Source organism: Falco peregrinus, chromosome 4, assembly GCF_023634155.1.
Source record: "Falco peregrinus isolate bFalPer1 chromosome 4, bFalPer1.pri, whole genome shotgun sequence".
Taxonomy (NCBI): domain Eukaryota; kingdom Metazoa; phylum Chordata; class Aves; order Falconiformes; family Falconidae; genus Falco; species Falco peregrinus.
Window position 1 is genome coordinate 21,015,326 of NC_073724.1, and position 19,594 is coordinate 21,034,919.

Consider the following 19,594-nt stretch of genomic DNA (forward strand, 5'->3'; position numbering starts at 1 on the left):
GAATACAATGAAAACACTCTTTTGTGTTATGATAGAATTCACTGTTGCTTATGGAAGGGGTATTGATTTTTGCCCTTGTGTAGTAGGTGCTTGAAAGAGGTAATTTAAAGACATTGCAGACCACGGAGTATGTGACTGGGATAAGACAACAGATTTGCTCCTAGCAATATTGTTATGGCAACTTTAAAACCTCTAGCAGAATGCTTCATTTTAATTTCTCAGGTTATGATATGCAATGTTAAGTATACTCTTATGTGGAAGACCACTTGAGATAGTAAGCAGATGTCATGGGAATGTGTACCAACAACACAGAATGATGAACACCCCTGTTTCAAGGATGTGCTTATCACTTAAAATATCTTTTTTTTTTTTCTTTGCTTTACTTTGTATTGGTATGGAAGGGAAATATGATAAACAATTTTGGATTAGTAGTTCTGTTGTTTTTTAGAAACAATGAGATGTCTCAGATCTTTCTTATAAATTGAGGGTCTGGGGAAAAAAGATCAATAATGCTAGTAAGGTAAAAATTGTTTAGTCTAGTGCAATGCAGTTCAAAATAGAATATTTCAGTTGACTCCAAGGATCTTTTCCTCAGTGCAAAAACATAGACTGCAGCAATTTAGTTGACTTTTCTTTGTCTCTGCCCAATAGATAGCAGTTCAATTTTTTTTGTGTCTTGATTTTTAGCCATGGGTAATACAGAACAATCCTTGATACCCTTCATGTATTGGTAGAGACAGTCAGCTCCAAATAAGATTTATGCAAAATAATGATTATTTGTTATGATTTTAAGAAAAGATTATGCACTTCAAATAACAATTTCTTATGTAGCATTGCTACAGAGTAACCGTATCACTCTGCTAGCTAAATATTTAAGACAGACAAAACAAATAAAAAAGAAATAATGAAATTAATGGGCCAAATGAAAATTTGATACTCTTCCACTGATTGCAAGGCAGTGATGCTAGGGAAGTGTTTGGTTCACTTGTGCATCACCAAAGAGGATTGTAATCCTGAAATGTTGTTCTGTTCTATTGACTTTCTGAGACTGCCAAACAGTTAAGTGTAAATTAGAATGAGTCGTTGGGATTTCAGTGCAATACAATACCTACTTTACTGAAAAACTGCAAGACTATTGGCTTGGGAAACTGGGTTTTGTTTCCACTAACTAAATGCTCTGTTGTCTACTGACATGTGGTACAACTTTTAGTAAATACATTGTTTTTTCCTGAAGAATTTGGTGTTTCTAGTGGGCTGAGGCATTTTTATGGTAATTTAAAAGCTACTCTGATGATTGTTCACATAGTTGGTATGGATACAATGCATTCTAGATAGCATAGTCTTCAGTCCTAAAATAATTTCTTTATGGGCAGATCTTTCGCTTGCATGAAGTCCCACTGACTTCATGTTCTCCACACATGGAGCTAATCAGAAGATTAGTATCTGTGAATTTTAGCAGCTTTGTGCTAGATATACAAGGAGATTATGTTTGCACTCAGTTTAACCAAAACTGTTAATTCAAAAGGTTAAATACACATAGCAGAGCTCCGAGTACAACTTCTGAGTGTTTAGAGATGCTTTAATTATACCATTACAGATCAGTAGTAGCTAATTCTTTTGTTGCTCAACAGTTCTTTAGTGCCCTGCTTGAAATGAACTAGCAGTTTTCTTAATGGACAGGGTTTCATCTCAGTAAAGCCACTTTTTGGAACTGGTCTCAGAAGAAAGACTGAGGACTGAATAAGGTCCCAATCCAGGAGTCAAACCCATGCAGACAGACCCCTTCACCTGCACAGAGTTCCACTGAAGAATCACCATCAAGGTTTGGAGACCCAGTAACTTTCTGACCATTAAGGGTGTGACTACCAGGCACAGTTTGGCTGGGGGAGTATGGGTGGAAGGTAGGAGGATGGGTGCCTCCTCATTGACACCATGTAGAGTGGTGTGCACGTTTCCAATCACATGGCAGACTTGGGGTCATGTTACTCTCAACTCCCCACCCCTTCTTCCTTCTTCACCTTCAGAACCAGGCAGCATTGCCACGAGTGAGTCAAGGCTTGCTGAAGGGGCAATGGCGGGGAGCAAGCAGGTGAGGAGAGGGGATGCTTCCTTTGCCATTGTTCTTTCTAATCTGTAAATAGCAAAAGAAAGGCAGTCTCTGCACTGGATTTCACTTAAATCCTTTTTAAATGGAAAAGTGAAACGGCGCTCCCTTGACTTTGATTCTAAACGGTGCTTAGCTAGAATGAGAAAGGTAGCTGTGAATGCATGAAAAGCATTAAAACTCATTTGTTGAATGGTGTCACATGCTCTGTAATAAATATATTGTTTGTGTTATTGCAGCTGGAACAAACAAGTAAAAGCATTGACTCAAGTGCCCACATGATCACCACCGCCAGGGTACCTGCTGATAAGCCAGTACGAATTGCCTTCAGCCTGAATGACTCCCCAGGTACAGTTTAATTTATAGACTAAACCGCAATGAAATAATTGCTTTTACATTTTACATGTTCTTACCAGTGTTTACAATATCAAATGGAGTCCAGTGTCACGGGTGGGTTTTTTTCCTGAATGATAGCATGTGATCAGTTTTCCTGCCTGATATCTTTTAATGTTTCCATTAACAATTTCATTAGACTTAACCCATTGGACTGACAGGTTAGATCTTGGCTTTCTTTCAGTGGTTTGTGGAATGTACTTAGGACTGTAATTAACCATTTAATTTACCTGCAAATGCAGTATGTCTGATTTTAAAGAATTTTAAAACAAGAAAAGTAAAAGGACGTTTTTGTACTGAGGATGAGGCTAGAGCAGGATGAGACTTTCCTTTCAGCAGGAAGGTTGGAAAGTGCTGCACGTGCCCAGCTTGGTGAAAGGTTTCAGGAAACGGATGCCCCACATGGTATGTTCCCTGAGAAAGCAGCAGAAACTTAATTGACGTTCATCCTGTCAGCTAGTGCTGATTGAACATTAATTTCCCCAAACATACCCTGTACACGCACGAACCTTTGGCCTGTGGAATAGACAAATATTATTAGTTTACACCTTAAATATTATTATGGTCTAGCGAGCTGTTGCCAAACAGTAAAAGTCAGAATGAAATAAAGTAAACTGGGAGCTGTGAAGTTGGCTGTGCTATTGCTAAAGGTGAATGGCTGAAGTCAGGGCTGAGATGTGTTTATGGCATGAAATATAAGGATCTCTGATAACAATAACTGTCCCACTGCTGATGAGTGCTTTATGTGACGGTATGCATTGCAGGATAATGCGTGAGGCCACTTCCTGGGCTTTGTGTGAATAGAGTCTCAGCTTGAATGCGATTTCCTCATTTAAGAAATATTTTAGGATATGCATTATCTTTCCTAGCTAGTTGTTGTGCAATGTTAGTTTTCAGCTACAAGCCTGAAATAGAATCTCATTCCCTAAGCAAGGGAATTTGAAAACAAACATCTTCGTATATTATTGCACATAACTTTCAGCTCATAAAGATGAGTGACACAGAAAGATTGGGACAAGGAATATAAAGAAGCACATGTGGCTGTCTATGTTGCCTTTCTCATTAATTAAAATAATTTGGTAATTACATTTTTATTACAGAAAGTAATAAAGAATCATTTTCATCCCTAAAGATATAGTAACATGGTAAATTTCTTAGAGGAATTATGGCAAAGGTAGGTCATGAAGGGAGATGTAAAAGAAAGGGGAGTGCTCTTACAGATTATGGAAAAGAATGTTTATATGAGACAATGAAAGCAAGTCAGGGAAAGCTGAGACCATGGGAAAATCAAAGACGGTAGAGTGGTTTGTGACAAGAGACGGCAGTAGGAAATGACAAGGTTGTGAATAGCTTGGAAGAAGAGGACATGAAAGGCAGGAAGCCTAGCTTCCTTAACATTGCATCATACTTTATTTTTTACTTTTCTATCCTGCTAATAATTCCAGCCTTTCTCTTAACATTTAGAGAAATAAACTCAATAACATAAAGGTAATCTTTTTCTGTGACTTTTGTTAAACTTTTCCATACTTTCAAGGCATTTATTGTATATATATACATATATATATGTGTGCCCCTGCAGTATGCAACCCAGAATCTCTGTGAGTACAGAAAAAACTAGACAGCAATCAGTAAAGCATTTGCCATCTTCTCCTCTGCATCACATCCCCCTGGGGGATACCAGGATGTCTAAACCAGCATACTCTTTTACCATGTCACAAGAATTCCGTCGCTTCTCTTAGTGGTGAGCCTGAACATGGTTATTATATTTTATACATTTACAGAAGGAAAAAGAAATAAACTTTGATCAGGTTTGAAAATTTCCAGCAAACCATAGTTGAATCAAGAAAGTACAAATAATTATTTAACACTTTTGGTTTTTTAAGATAAACTGCAAAAACATTTAACAGATAGACCTTCAGTCATTCCATACTTAGCTTTTTTTTTTCTCCTTATTTTTTTAATCTTTTTTTTTCTCTCCTAGACAAGGATAATTGTTTTGTGTTCAAACAGGAGTTACCTGCTTTAAGTGCGATAGTAAAACACCAGGTGAGGCTCGTGTACTGCTAGTGTATATACAGAAAGTTTTTCACCAGGGTAAGGGAATTCGCCTGACTCAAGCTTTTCCTTAAATTCTACCTCACTTGAAAGGCACAGTGACAGATTTCACCAAGAAAGGCTGCGCTCTCCTTCCGGGGGCTGTACAACTGCTTACTCGGAGGAACTGGCAGCATAACTAGATATAAAAAGGGGAAATGGAATGTTTCTTCTGGGTGGTGATTATCTCACTGGCTAGGATTGTAACCAAGCACTGGGTGTGAGGAGCAGTGAAAGGAGAAACGGCTCTCAACCCATGAGAAGAGATTACTTTGCGTTAACTAACCTACAAGACCGGAGCTGGCTTATCCTGAGTATACAAGAAATAGTTTAATTGTGTTATATTATTTGTCAGTTAACCCCTGACGACTGAAATCCTGGCCAGCCTTGTGCAGTATTTTTACCATGAAAGTAGGCTAACTAGTTCCTTAAAAGTCTCAGAAACAGCCCATCAGCCGGTGCTATGCAAGAAGACAGTTTTATTGTGTATCTCTTATTCCTGTATATACAGATATCTATGTTTGGCTCTTTCACTCAAATTCAATAAGCTGGCATCAAACGGGTTTCCCAGCGTGTATCTGCACACCATATTGCTCCAGTTTGATTTAAAGTACCGTTTTAAATTAATGAGTTTGAAACTTATTATTTCAGCTTATCTTACATAACTTGAAAACTAATGCAAGTTAAACTGAATACGGTGTTCCCAAATTCAAGTAAATGTTCCCAAATAGAAAGTTCATTGTAGTTTATCAACATGGATTTAATTAAACCAGTGAAATTCAGTATGTCCTAATTTGTATCACTAACTCTTATTTACTGAATATATTAAGGGTCAATGATTATAACAGGAACTTTACTAAATTTAGACAAGTGGATTTGGTTTGTGTGATAGTTCTAAGGGAAGGCTGAATCTAGCTGAAAAGGTCTGCTAGTGACATGTGGTGATAAATGACTGGTTTTGAAATTACTAGTAATTTTTTTTTGTTTGAAATTAATCTACCTCTGATAGCACTCTCCAGAAAAATCATTGATAACAAAGGCGGGACATACATCTTCTAATGAAACTGGCAGACAGCGGAACAGTGTAATATTTTTGCAAGCACAGCAAATGACTTCTTTTACTCCTGTTTATGTCTTTGTTACCCTAGTGACCGTGAAGAATTTTTGCTTTTATGGTTGATCATGCAAGACTGTTTTGCAATGGTTGCTTCTTCAATAGCAACCTTCAAATCCCTACTCCATCCTCATTCTTGTTGTAATGGCAACGGAGGCTTTCCAGCAGATAACGTATTTGTTGAAAACCAGTGAGGATTGCTAAAATACATGGCTAAAATTTACAGAGCTAGTTCCTAAAATTACACCCAACCTACAAGTGAGTGGCTTGATCTTTGGGAAATTAGACAGGAACTTAGGTGAGAGACCCTCAAATGAATAGTGGCAGTGCATCAGAGGATGCTTGAGGCTTAAGTGAAGGTATATGGAGTAGGAGGGTTTTGCTCTTCTCTCTTCTGTCATGGGCCATTTCTATTTTTGGGAGGTCCACAACTCTTATTATTGAGCAAGCCTTCATAGCCTATTCCTGGGCCAGGCAGTGACCATTCCCCACAATTTTACAAGTGAGGTAACTGCGAGGTTGTATAAGGTCATGTCAGGCAGGGCTGTGAATAGAAGCCTGGGAGCTTCACGCAGCAGTGCCAAGTTGCAGTCACTTAGCCACACAGCCTTCCAGGATGAATTCGATGAGTCTATGCTTGTCTGTCAGTAACCAGGGCTGGAGCTGCTGGATCTCACTGCCCTCGTGGGGCCAAGACTGGACCCCAGTACACAGTCGGCCAGTGCTGTCCCACTGTGAGCTGCAGTGCTTGCGGTTGAGTTTGAGCACTTTTCCTGTGTAAGGGCTGATCTACTTACAGGATAACAGCCTACTTGTGTTACCTATTTAATTCTTTAATTTAGGAGGAAGAGATCTGAATACACTTGCCCACACATGTAGGAGAAAAAAATAGTACTTGATTGTATAATTAAAGACTGGATCATAACTCAGTTACTCAAGGAAGCAGAGCTGTGATTGGCATTTCCTAAATTTTGAGTGCTTGATTTAGCAACCTTAATGTGCTTTCAACACATTTAAATTTTTATGTTCTATTTCTGTCTATCTTTGTGAAGATCCTAGCGAAATCCTAATTTGCAAGTTTATACTTCAAGTAAATCAGATGTTGTTGTTCAAGTATTTATTCATTAACTATTGCCCATAACTCACAGTTCAGCTAAATGGAGCAGCCAAATAGGAAGAGACTGGGGTGTTACACTTCATTGTACCAGACACTGTGTCAGTCAGAGGTGAAGCATGAGGGATTTTGCTCGTTCATCTACATGATGGAAGTCTGGGCTATTGTGATCTCCAGAAGGCCAAAACATGATTACATAAGTGAAGTTCTCCAGGAAGTTTGATTCATTCTCAAACGTGCAACATTAGCATGTATCAGGGGACTGAATGCATCAGGACATGGCTGAGAAGTAGTAAACCTTTTGTATGAAGACAGTCAGTCTAAATACAGTACAACATTCTAAATCAGATGGCTTGTGTGGATATTTGTACCCCACATCAGAAACCCATCCCATGTTTGTACTAATAGGTGCTATCAGCAGAGAGACAGGACTTCACCTGGACATTGCAGGTTGAGCAGCTCAGCCTCGCAGTCCTTACATAGAGCTGCTCATCACGCCATTTCAGCATGAAGGTGTGCGGGCTGTGCAGCATGCTTAGGGAGCTTGCTCTTTTGTTATGTTCTTCATTTAGCTGTAGGAATGGTCAGAGAGCTGGCTCTGACATAGAAGGGTACTTTGTCTCAGCGCAGCCGATGGAAAGCAAAAGGATGAAGTGATTTCCCTGGAGACCCCTCAGATGCTCTCTGTTCTAATGATACTTTTCAGCAACAAGCAAAGTGAATGTGTGAACCTGATGAAACAAACCCAAAAATCAAACTATTCCATACACATGAACCAAGTCTTTGGTTAAAAAAACATCAACTATATGTGCAGAAAGTTCATCTTGTAATCAGGGTACAGGTCTTTACCTTTAGTGCACTTTCAAACAGAGACCAAATTTAGTTTCAGGATCTGTGGGAAATCAGGAAGTGCTGTGAATTTAGAAATTGTGTGACAGATACTTTAACTTAGGTGGCTGTAATGAAGTCCCTGATCCGACTCTTACATCACAGATTAGTGCTTTTGAGTTTTCTGGGATGGCCATAACATTAACATGTACGTTTTTCCTCCTTTCTTGTTTTCTTTTGCCCAGAATCTTGACTTACTTTCAGGTCCAGCAAGTTGCAGTCTCTGATTTTTTATATTTTTATTTTTAATAAAAATGTGTTTTCAACAACTAGCTTGAATTATAAATCCCTTTTCTTTACAAGTGACAGGGAAGGGAGCAGTAAAATAGTGACCAGAGGGGTGAGGTGCTGTTTGTATCTGGTGAAGAATCAGCCTAGTCATATTCAGGGTTTTGTGGTACAGAAAGGCTGCTTTATAATAAAGGGCCCTTTGATTATATCAGTGATTCCTTATGACAATCTAGGCACTTAAATATTGGTTATATGAGAAAAGGAGAAAAAAAGTTATTTCTGAGTTCTGTTAAGGAGATGTAGAATAGGAAAGGACAAATACAGACAGGTAAGGACCGTTATGAGAGTCTTTTGATCTTCAGAAGATTTTCTCTGAATTTCTAGAATTTTCAATGTTTCTGATTTTCAGAGTCATAGATTTTTAAGGCTAGAAACCAGTGTGATTTTGTTTGATCTCTTGTGTAGCATCCAGTATTGCAATAGTGATTCTTTTGGAAGAAAATGCAAGACTATGTCTTTCCTCTTGACTTGCTGAAAACATCCTCAAAAAAGTTTTAGGAGGTGAATGACTGCTGTCATTTGTTTTCCCCTTGTGTGAAATCTAAATGTGTTTAGATTTGACCAAGTGGGTTTTGTTGTTATTGTGGTTGTTACTTTGACAACAGTGAAATACAGACTGACATGATGCAGTAATTTATTTCACTGGAAGCTGTGGGGAAAGTTTTTTATTGTTCTTTTTGTGGAAACCAGAGCGCAGTTAGCTGTGAGCATTTCTATTTATCTTTGTAAACTAAATACTTCAGCTGAAAGCTTCAGAGGAGCTTAAGAGAATTAGGAACTCAGAAAAATGTCAAACAACTGAAGTCCCCAACTTTTCTTGATGATGTTCTACACATCAGATGATGAATTAAACAAGTTTTAAACTAGCATAACTAAAAAAAACCCTAGCAGCTGTTCAATAGATGCTAGGGCAGGCCCGTTATAAAATGTACTATGGTATGCCATAATGGTTAGGATACCAGTATGTTCTATTTTTAGTACCATTGACTCAGTCACTCGAGTTCAAAAAATAAGCAGGGAACATCTGTTTATTGAAAGGATTTCCTCTATAGTAATTTCTTTATATATTCCATCCTTTTAAAAGTATTTTCAAACTTTTTTTTTACTGATTCTTTTCTGAAGATAATCCAATATATTTTCTAATATTCTGATACTGCATCAAATTTGTTTTCTTATTAATATCCCATGCAGCGAAAAAATAATTATTAGCTGATGTTTCCTTAAAATTCTTGGGGTTGCTTTTGCTTTGTTTTTCTTAAGTTAAAAATATTTGCCATCCCTCCTAAAAGCTACTGTACCAAAGATTGTACTGCTGGAATTGTCAAAACAAATAGCAGCTTAACTGCTGTCCACGACTCTGGTCCAATATCTCTGTCAGAATATTTAACAGCTATTCAGCCAAATATTTGTAGAGCAGCTGTACCCCTAGTCAGACTGAGTCCTATTCCGTCCTTCCTTTTAGCTTTGCCATATGATTCATCTTTCTTCTTTTAGAATATTAGTCTATTTTTAAATATTGTACAAGAAAGCAAGAGCAAATTAAAGGTAAACACTTGCATATCTACGTGATACAATTCTGTACAATTAAAGCAGATTAAGTGTTTTCCAGAATGGACATGTTTGGGAATGGTGTGCAAAATGAAGTTGGAGGGGGGTTATGGCTTTTTGATAATACTTGCAAGACCCTTACCCCTTGCAATAAGATTGTAATATAGAACTTCACTTTGTTTCTTGAGGAAGTTCCAAAGCTTTTGCTTTTGCCCTCTGTATCACTGTATTATTTTTTTTTCTGTTCTGGGCATCCCTTCCTAGAGGGGCACAGGTCTAACTATGTTAGTTGAAATAAGGGTCAGACTGTGTGTTAGCCAGAATGTTTATTCTTCGTAGGATAAGATGACTTACTTTAATTTTTCCCCCTAACCTACTTGGCTGGATGACCACTGAGAGCAGGCTAAAGAGATAACAAATATTTGACAAATAATTTAAATCCTAGTCTGTACTCTTTAAGAGTATTCAGAATCCTGCTTTGATACGTGGTCCTCTTAGCCTTATTGAGGTTTTGTTGTAGTGTACAAGTCTGCCAGCATAGAGCAGGTTGCAGGATCTGACCTGTGTTAGCAATTTTCTCCTATGAGAGCCATGCTTGTTTAATTTTGACACATTACAAATAACTGACTCTGCAAGCTAGCTAATAGTAACCTTCTCTTCACCTCCTGTAACCTGTAGTAAGATGCATAAACAGTCATCACAATCCCATGCAAAACTGATAGTGTGAAAGTCACTGAGAAAGAAATATTGCATTGGCTAGCTGTGACGTTACCAAGTATGATTCATATTTCTGATCTCAGTCCAGCTACTAGTGGGCAGGTGTCCACATCACAACGCTGACGTAACTGGCACAGTCTGTCCCACCTTTGCTGGAAGCCTGTACTAAAAATAAAGGAATAAATAAAAACAGGGTTTGGCTTGTTGTCATGGATGAACTAACGCTAGCCCGTAAGAATTGTTATCTACAGGTTATAATAAAGACATTATTTTGCAGTATGGAGAAATTTGTGGTGCCTTCCTCTTTCTAATCACATCTCTGTAGGTAACAGTCTTCTTGTTCCAGGGTTGCCAGGCTGGTTTGTGTGTTCTTGTGGTTGCCTTTGGGTGGTGAGAGGTTTCTGTTATTGTTGGTTAAACCCTGGTAAGTCATTGTATTGTGATAGGGAAGGTATCTTTCCCTTCATTGAAATAATGAAGTCTTTGGTAGCAAGGGTGCTGTCCTTGGAAGATTCTTTTCTTTGCAGTGTAATGGAGAGCCCAAGAGGAAAGATTGCTTGGATTTACTGTTTTTATTAAATTATCACATCTTCTACTGCACTAACTGCTTTGTTTTGTTTCTTAATCACTGCAATACAAAATAGGCTGTCTTTCCAGCACCTAAATCTTTTTCTTACTGCCAACTCACTAGTATTTTCAAGGAGTCTATTAAGGTATCTCAAGCGTAGAAAGATAAGCAGATGGAGAGGTGTTTGCAGGATCCCAGTATTATTGTAAATGTATGCAATGTAGAACTACATTAAACTACATTAAATCTGAAATGCCCTTTTTGGTAGATGTTGACTTTTAACATCATGTTTACCTTTTAGATGATGCTTCGTCTGAAAACTTCCCTTTGGCATTTCCAGAACTAGATCAGCAGCTGCAGGTAAGTATTTTATTTTTTTTTTACTACAGTCCTACTTCACATTCACCATAGTTATGATTAAAAAACTCTGGTTGTCACACTAAAGGGAAAGTTTTTAGTGGTGCTTCTCTAATCTATTAACATTTAATCAGACTGTGTATTTCCATAGAAGAAAATGTTGTCTTTTCAAGATCTGTGGAAAAATTGTCATTTTTAAACCAACTGCATGGAAATTATTATTTTAACAACCTCATCTGCCTTTTAACTTTTGGGTTCAATTCCTGTGCAAAACACAGCATGTACTGTAGCACTGCAATTAAGAGGGTTCCTGTGGTTTTGGTGGGAGAAGGAATGAGCCAGATAATATATTTTCATGCCTACAGGCTGTGCTGAAACTGATATGATCAGTTTTCTCTCAAGCAGTCCAGGAGAATAAAAACTTGTATTTTGTAGTGCCATCTTCTCTCTATTCTTGGGTAACTAAAGCTAGTCATCAGGACTGATGAGAGCCTCCTCAAAGTTACCCTAGTTCATGCTGCGTAGCCAGCAACCCTCATGGTTGCCCTAGCAGGTCTCTGCAGACAGCATGGGATAAAACCGGTGAATCATTTTGTGACCAGTCCGATTTGTCAGCATAGCACAATGGAGCCCCAATATACCGGACAGTCAGACAGCAGTTGATGGCATCTCCGTGGTTCACCAGGCACAGAGCCAGTTCTGTATCCAGGGATTATTTCCCTTTCCTCTGTGGTGGTCCTGGAGTGTTTGTTGGCTTTTGTAAATTACTTCAGATCATCTGTTTCCCGGGAGCATTTAGGCTTCCTCTGATATTTCAATATGAAGGCAGTTGTTTCCTGAGTGTAAACTGAGAAAGGCATTAGCAGACCATGTTGTCCAATAATGTCATCCTTCCTGTCCCCATCAAGTGGTGAGACAACACTGGAGGGCTGCTGACTGAGAAGGCTGACTTTTCTCTCCTGCTGCTGTCATCAAAAGGGTGACGGAGGAAGGCATGGGGGATGACAGAGACTCTTCTTGCTCTACTGCTCTAAGCCTGAGAACAGGGACAGGTTCCTTGGGCATAGCTAGGGAAGATTAAAGAAACAAAGAGCAACTTAAGATTTGGGCTGAAAGGAACAGGGTGGTATGTTGGCCTCTTTATTCCGCTGATCTTCCAGTGCAGCAAAAAACGATCAATATTTTTTCCCTCCGAAGAATTCACTTTGAGAAAAACAGTATTGATCTGTGGCTGAAGCACTGAACTGAAAGTAAAGAACCTGCATTGTTTCCAACATTCTGTCAGTGACACATTGTGTGATCCTGGAGGAGTTGCTTCATCGCTCTGCTCATCTCTGAAATGAGGTTAATAATTTTTACCGTTTTTGTTAAAAGAGCATTGAGATCAGCAGGTAAAGACTGCTTTAAAAGAGCAAAGTGTGATTATCACTATTGCTGTTGTTACATAAAAACAAAATTACTGGTGTTAGATGTGGGTACTTCTCAGGCCAAGTGATGATTTTTTTATTAGGACTTTTATGACCCATTTCTGGAACATATAGTGTACTCTAAATGTGTAATTTCACGATAGACGAAAATTACAGCTCTGGAAGCATTCATGTCTACTTGATAAATCATAGCCCTTCAGTAAAAGTTTTTAAAGTACACACTAGAGCAGTTCTGCTAAGTGCACCTTCTTGGTCTGTTAAGTACCTGACCTTTTTTTCAAGAGAACCTTTCTTTACTCTCATGATCTCTATGTGATAACAAATTCAAAGAAACAGTCAGAGGCTTTGATTCAAATAATGTTCTTTTTATTATCCTTCAGAAATTTTTTCTTAGACTATTGAGGTAGTTGAAAGGATAACTTCTGAGGGCTGTCTGGGTGACTCAGCCACTCAAAAGTATAGATTTAGTGGTAGAGCTTCATCATTTAGCTTTTCAAGCTTATGTGCATATTTAGATTTTGATGCCTTTATGTTCAGCCAGAGGCAGTTAAGTCAACACGGGGTTTTGAGCTGATGCAGAGGTAACAGTTCATTTAGCTTTAGCAATCAACACTTGAATTTCCTTGCTTTTGTCAATCTGGATCACAGCTTAAAGTTGTAACAATTTAATGTAAATACATTATGTTTACAGTGCTTTAAAATTTCAAACAAGCAATAACTGTAACAAAGTTATAAATTACCTAGTTACATTTTCTTATTAATTACTTTTTTAAATTGGTGTAATCCAGACGGCTAAGGGTGTGTTAGCCCTGTATAGCATGTGGTTGCGACTTATGTTAATGTAACCACACCAGCCTTGACAGAGGTAGCTCCTGTATTACAGAAGCAAACTATTACCTGGGCTTCACCAGGATCTGCAGTACTGAACGGTGGTGTCCCTTGTCATTCCATCCATGCTTTTCTCTATCCCAGAGCTGGCTAGTATAAAGCAGCACACGTGAAGTGTCATGTAAACTAACCCTTTAATCACCTGTGGCATAGCAGCCTGAAATGCTTGAATTTGTAAGACTGCTGGTACCTATTTTCTTAATAAAATTATCACATCTACAGCCACAAGATTTTCATCACTGTGCCATAAATACAGGCAAAAGCATTTGTATTTTATAAAGAAACAAACTATAAATGCAGGGTAGGTGGCTATGCAACGATAGGCACTTAAACAAACAAAAGGTAGCAACTTTCCAGGTTTCTAACGTACAAAGGAAAAATTTGAAACCTGTTTTAAAAACAAACTGAAGAAAACCCAAGGCCAAATTAGCTGATCTTCAGGTTGGATTTTGAAAGCAGCTTGAAAGCTATGTAAGTTCACCGAGTGACTTGTAAAATCAGAGCCTTAGAATTTTATGCATGCAGGCAGCAGACCACAGCCTGAGTACCAAGCAATTTGCACCTCTGTTTTAAGCTTCAAGCCCTTGTCCTCCTTATGTTAGGCCCTGGCAGACAACTTGGCTGTTTGAGCGGTATTACCTAGTGTTCCCACTTTTCCTACCACGATCCTACCATACCTGCTCCCCAGGCACTGCTGTCCAAGCACAAGCACCAGCTTTACAGAGGTAGAGGTAGGTTTGGCTGGATGAGAGGTATTTCTCGGAGGCTAACTGCAGATAGCTAATTCTCTATAAGGACTCTTACTAAAGGACAATCCTAGATGAAAATTACAGCTTCTTTCTGCAGAATAAAAATGATCAGTCTAGTGTTCTGATCCAGCTAGGTTCAGACCCAAAATATTGTATTTTCCAACTATGTTTTTGAATGCTACTACTCTGAAAGGAAAAAATTCCAAGAAGCAATTTGTAGGAAAAGAATATCAACTCTCTAACTCAAAAGTTTTGCTTTTGTTTTGGGTTTGTTTTGGTGAGGTTTTTTTTAACTTTAAACAAAAAATGACTGTATGGTCAAACCAGACAGAAAAGCCCTATATATGAGAACAGAGCAGTCTAAGCTATATGCAGGAAAAGGTCTTTTTTGCAACTTTATCATTAAAAAAACTACGATGTTGCTGATATGCTACCAATAAAACAAAGCTCATATTAATAAACTTCTTGCTTTGAATTCCTTTTGCAGTATTGGAAATTATTCTCTTCCCACTGACGAGCAACACTTTGAATGAGGATAAAGCACTTTTTTATTTGGCCTTCAGTGTCATTTCCTCACCGCCCTTGTGTGAGCAGTGTCGTGGGCAGTGCAGCAAGGGCAGGCTTGCTACGTCTGTCAGTTTGTTATTGGGAAACGTTAACCTTTGCCTTGTGTAAAAGTTGGACTCAGCCTCGGAAGGCACTGCCCTGATTAGCTGCATAGTGGGTGGTGGCCCTTCTGACAGACGCTCTACTACGGGTTATCTGCTATAATTAGAAGCGTACATCAGCATCTAAGGCCTTGTTGTTCAGGTCACTGAACATGGAGGAAGGTATCTAGTGTTAAGTACCCGCATTACTATGCTCTGTGTGTTGTCTGTCCTGTTGTAGCATTTCCTGTGACTTGCTCAGTTTATCTCCCTCTTCTCCATTAAAGTCTTTATTCCAGCTGGGAGTTTGATGCGTAAGAGGGAAGAACATAAGTCACATACGGATGCACAGGGTGTTCTGTAATTCTTTATCATCTCTTCTCATGAAATCGTGAGCTTGAGAGAGGCATTTATATTCTATTTTGAATTATGAATCTGTTGCGATCAATGGAGATAGATGACTGTAAAGTTCCTGCAATAGAGAAAAGGCTCCAACCATTTACAGTATCAGTTTGTGTTAAGTCAAGGGGTAGTTTTTCATGCTTTAGTGGGAAATGTCTACACAAAAGAAGCTATGAAAATATTACTCAAGGGACAGATTGTTGTGTGATACTAGCATTTAACAGAAACCTTGTTTACTCTGGAACTTCAATGGAACTATTTCTTCTACTAACTGCCAAGACTCTTGTTAGATATGCAAATTATTTTAGAAAGTTTAAAAGTATACTGTGTTTTTAAAGGGTATGCTTTGTTTTTTTAATATGTATTAAATTCCAAGAGAATTCCTAGGTACCGTGATACTCTATATCTAGATGTGATTGCCTATGAACTTGATAAGTCTGCTATAATGCTGCTGTGATAACTATGTTCTTAGATTAGATGATGAAGACATGGATGTTTACACAGTCAGAACATCATACTAAGGTTAGTAAAGAATGGAACAACTCCCAGGAAAGGAAAGCAGAACTCTCAGTTGGTCTCATCCAGTTGACTTGAATTGTTTGAAGAAAAGAGAACTGCTTACTTTCATAGTAAAATTAGACTAAACTAGATATATCCTAGAACAGGTAGCTGGAACTGTTTGATTCCAGCTCCACAAAAAAAAAAAAAAAAAAAAAAAAAAAAAATGCAGCTGCAATATGCAGCTTGGAAACATGTGGTTTCTTCCATCATGGAAGAGTACATAAGGCCATATAATGAACATGGCCCATGTGCAAAATACTGGCGCTGAACTTTCTGGTTTTCCAGAACAGTTTAGTTGAAAATTACCAAATTTACAAAAAGTGAGACCAGTGCAAAAGACTGACTTTTAGGCAAGTCCACGTGCTTAGCTGGCAAAACTGCATGATAATTTTTTTCCTTTAAAATTCAGCCTTTTCAGGAGAAATCTTTGATATTTCAGTAGAACTGAAAGCAAATGCAAACAAATGAAGATGAATTAAAAAGTAAAATCTTCTGAAGTTTTTGAACACTTGGGTGACACTATCAACTATACAACATTTGTGGATATGGAATGCTGATATTCAGATGGCAAGGCAAAACACACTTTGTCATGTGAATGAAGTAAAAAAATTACTGAAAACTGTCCTTTTGTGTACCCCAGCAAAGATTTTAGTTAGAACAGCTCCTTCAACCTGTCTAAAAAAGCAGGCTCAGGGCCTTTTTATTTCTTCATTAACATCTTCCAACATCTTTCATATGTGCACTCCAAACAAAGATTTAAATAAGTAGTGCATATGTCTTGTAAAGATGTACATACATATGTGCAGTTACAGAACAGCCTATAACAGGATCTCTTGGTATCTACTTGCTGGATTCCATAAAAAGTTTATCAGTGTCACAGTGAGTTATTCAACAAAATACAAAGAAAAATCAGACCGTGTTGAAAATTTGGCATAGTAGGATAGACCACTAGTACGGCTGAGAGCTGCAGCTTTTGTACGAGCTTTGTGAACAAACCAGAGGTGTTGTGTGTGCATATTTTGCCAGCACAGGAAAATGAGGGTGGATGACACTGAAGCCTGAAATAAGCAGGATTAAAAGTAGCAACTGTTGCCATTAAATATAACTTTCTTTGGCAGGGGTGTTTTTTGCTTATGTAGCAGATATGGTTTTATATATATTAATTTATGGACAGGCAAGATACTTCATGAAATAACAAGCTCAGACTGTCCTAAGGAGACACTAAAGTATGGTTGTTGGCTTCTGAGTGAAAAAGTTATATACTGCAAATTGAACTTTATTAAAGCCTGTTGTAATTAGTCACCTGGGTAAACTAGCAAACTCTTACCAAAAAGATAGTATACAGACTTCATGGATGAAAAGTGCTTTCTACTGGGAATTCCGGTTCTTTTTCTCTGCCACAGGAATGCCATCAGTGTAGCATCTGCAGCACTTCCTGTGGCCTGGCCACAGGCATTCCAGCTAGAATGGAGAGCAGAGAAAGACTGCTTGGATGAGCTAGGGAAAATGGAAATTTAATCTGGGATGCCTTAGAGGAATGCAGCTTTACTGAGACGTAGGTGTTGGAAGGTATATGACAGCCCTCTGTAAGTACATCTCAGGGGTAAAACAGGTAGGACAACTGCTATTTGAATGAAAGGTGGTGCTGGCACAATAAAAGACTATACAAACCTGTCTTCAGCACAGTGGAAATGGGAAAAATGTTTCTAATCCGGTGAGGCTCTGGGCCAGTCTTACAACTGAGGCAAGGGACTTCAGGTTTTCTAAGCAGAACTGTACAAGACCTCTTAATTGCAGGATTTGCTTCTGTAACAGGAGCCTGTACTCACTGATTCCTCCCATTATAGGTTCCACTCATTCCCGTTTAGGTAAGTATGGACTAGTCCAATAACTGTTACTATTCTGCTATTGTTTCCTTTTCTGTGTAATTATGTTAATATTGCAAACATCTGTTGGCTAGTTGGAGTTACCTTTTTGGAACAAGCAAGTTTTGCTTCTCTTTCTGCATTTGTTTTTCAGTTTTCCCTGCCATCTCCTGAAAATGCTTCTCTTGGTGGGAACAGATCATAGAATGATAGAATGTTTTGAGTTGGAAGGGACCTTAAAGACCATCTAGTTCCACCCCCCTGCCATGACATCTTCCACTAGACCAGGTTGCTCAAAGCTCTGTCCAACCTGGCCTTGAACGCTTCCAGGGTTGGGGCATCCACAGTTTCTCCAGGCAATGTGTTCCAGTGCCTCACCACCTTCATAGTGAAGAATTTCTTCCTAATGTCTAACCTAAATCTGCACTCTTTCAGTTTAAAGCTGTTACCCCTTGTTCTATCACTACATGCCCTTGTAAAAAGTCCCTCTCCAGCTTTCCTGTAGGCCCCCTTTAAGTATGGAAGGTCTCCCCGGAGCCTTCTCTTCTCCAGGCTGAAAAACCCCAACTGTCTCAGCCTATCTTCACAGGACAGGTGCTCCAGCCCCCTGATCATCTTCATGGCCCTCCTCTTGGACAATCCAACAGGTTGATGTCCTTCTTATGTTGGGGGTCCCAGAGCCGAACACAGTACTCCAGGTGGAGGTGAATCATTTCACTCAACCTGCTGGTCACACTTCTTTTGATGCAACCAGGATATGGCTGGCTTTCTCGGCTGCAAGCGCACATTGCTGGGTCATGTTGAGCTTCTTGTCAGCCACTACCTGCAAGTCCTCCTCAGGGCTGCTCTCAATCCATTCTCTGTCCAGCCTGTATTTGTGCTTGGGATTGCCCCAACCCACATGCAGGACCTTGCACTCGGCCTTGTTGAACTTCATAAGGTTCACATGGGCCCACCTCTCAAGCCTGTCAAGGTCCCTCTGGATGGCATCCCTTCCCTCCAGCGTGTCGACCATACCACACAGCTTGGTGTCATTGGCAAACTTGCTGAGGGTGCACCCAATCCTGTTGTCCATGTCTCTGATGTTAAAAAGCACTGGTCCCAGTACCAACCCCTGAGGAATGCCACTTGTCACTGGTCTCCACTTGGACATCAAACCATTGACCACAATTCTTTGTGTGCAACCATCCAGCCGGTTCCTTAGCCACCAAGTGGTCCATCCATCACATCCATGTCTCTTCAATTTAGGGATAAGGACGTTGTGTGGGACATTGTCAAATGCTTTGCACAAGTCTAGGTAGATGATGTCAATTGCTCTTCCCTCATCCACCAGTGCTGTAACCCCATCATAGAAGGCCACTAAATTTGTCAGGCATGATTGGCCCTTAGTGAAGCCATGTTGGCTGTCACCTCCTTCCCATGTGCCTTAGCATAGTTTCCAGGAGAATCTGCTCCATGATCTTGTCAGGCACAGAGGTTAGACTGAGTGGCCTGTAGTTCCCTGGGTCTTTCTTTTTTCCCTTTTTAAAAATGAGGGTTATGCTTCCCCTTTTCTAGTCCATGGGAACTTCATCAGACTGCCACAACTTCTCAAATATGATGGACAGGGCTTAGCAACTTCATCCACCAGTTCCCCCAGGACTCACGGATGCATCTGATCAGGTCCCATGGTCTTGTGCACCTTCAAGTTCCTTAGGTGGTCATGAACCTGATCTTCTCCTATAGTGGGTGGTTCTTCATTTTCCTAGTCCCTGCCTTTGCTTTACGTGACTTGGGCAGTGTGGCTGGAGCACTTGCTGGTGAAGACTGAAGTGAAAAAGTCATTGAATACCTCAGCCTTCTCCATATCCTGGGTACTCACATCTCT

The 19,594-nt window shown here is 39.3% G+C and overlaps 1 protein-coding gene across 6 annotated transcripts in view; it reads left to right on the forward strand.

Annotated features, from left to right (window-relative positions):
- The window catches only part of MAP3K7CL (MAP3K7 C-terminal like), a 46,023-nt gene that overhangs the window by 13,370 nt on the left and 13,059 nt on the right, over positions 1-19,594 (forward strand). For 2 of the 6 annotated variants that reach the window (XM_055801992.1, XM_027791177.2), the window contains exons 2-4: positions 1,681-1,822; positions 2,344-2,452; positions 11,133-11,191. In XM_055801992.1, the coding sequence (XP_055657967.1) occupies positions 2,383-2,452; positions 11,133-11,191 (129 nt within the window). In that variant the 5' untranslated portion in view covers positions 1,681-1,822; positions 2,344-2,382. Of the gene's footprint in view, positions 1-1,680; positions 1,823-1,847; positions 2,090-2,343; positions 2,453-11,132; positions 11,192-19,594 lie in introns of those variants that run through there. The other 4 variants (XM_055801993.1, XM_027791180.2, XM_055801990.1 and 1 more) reach the window with 3 other exon arrangements.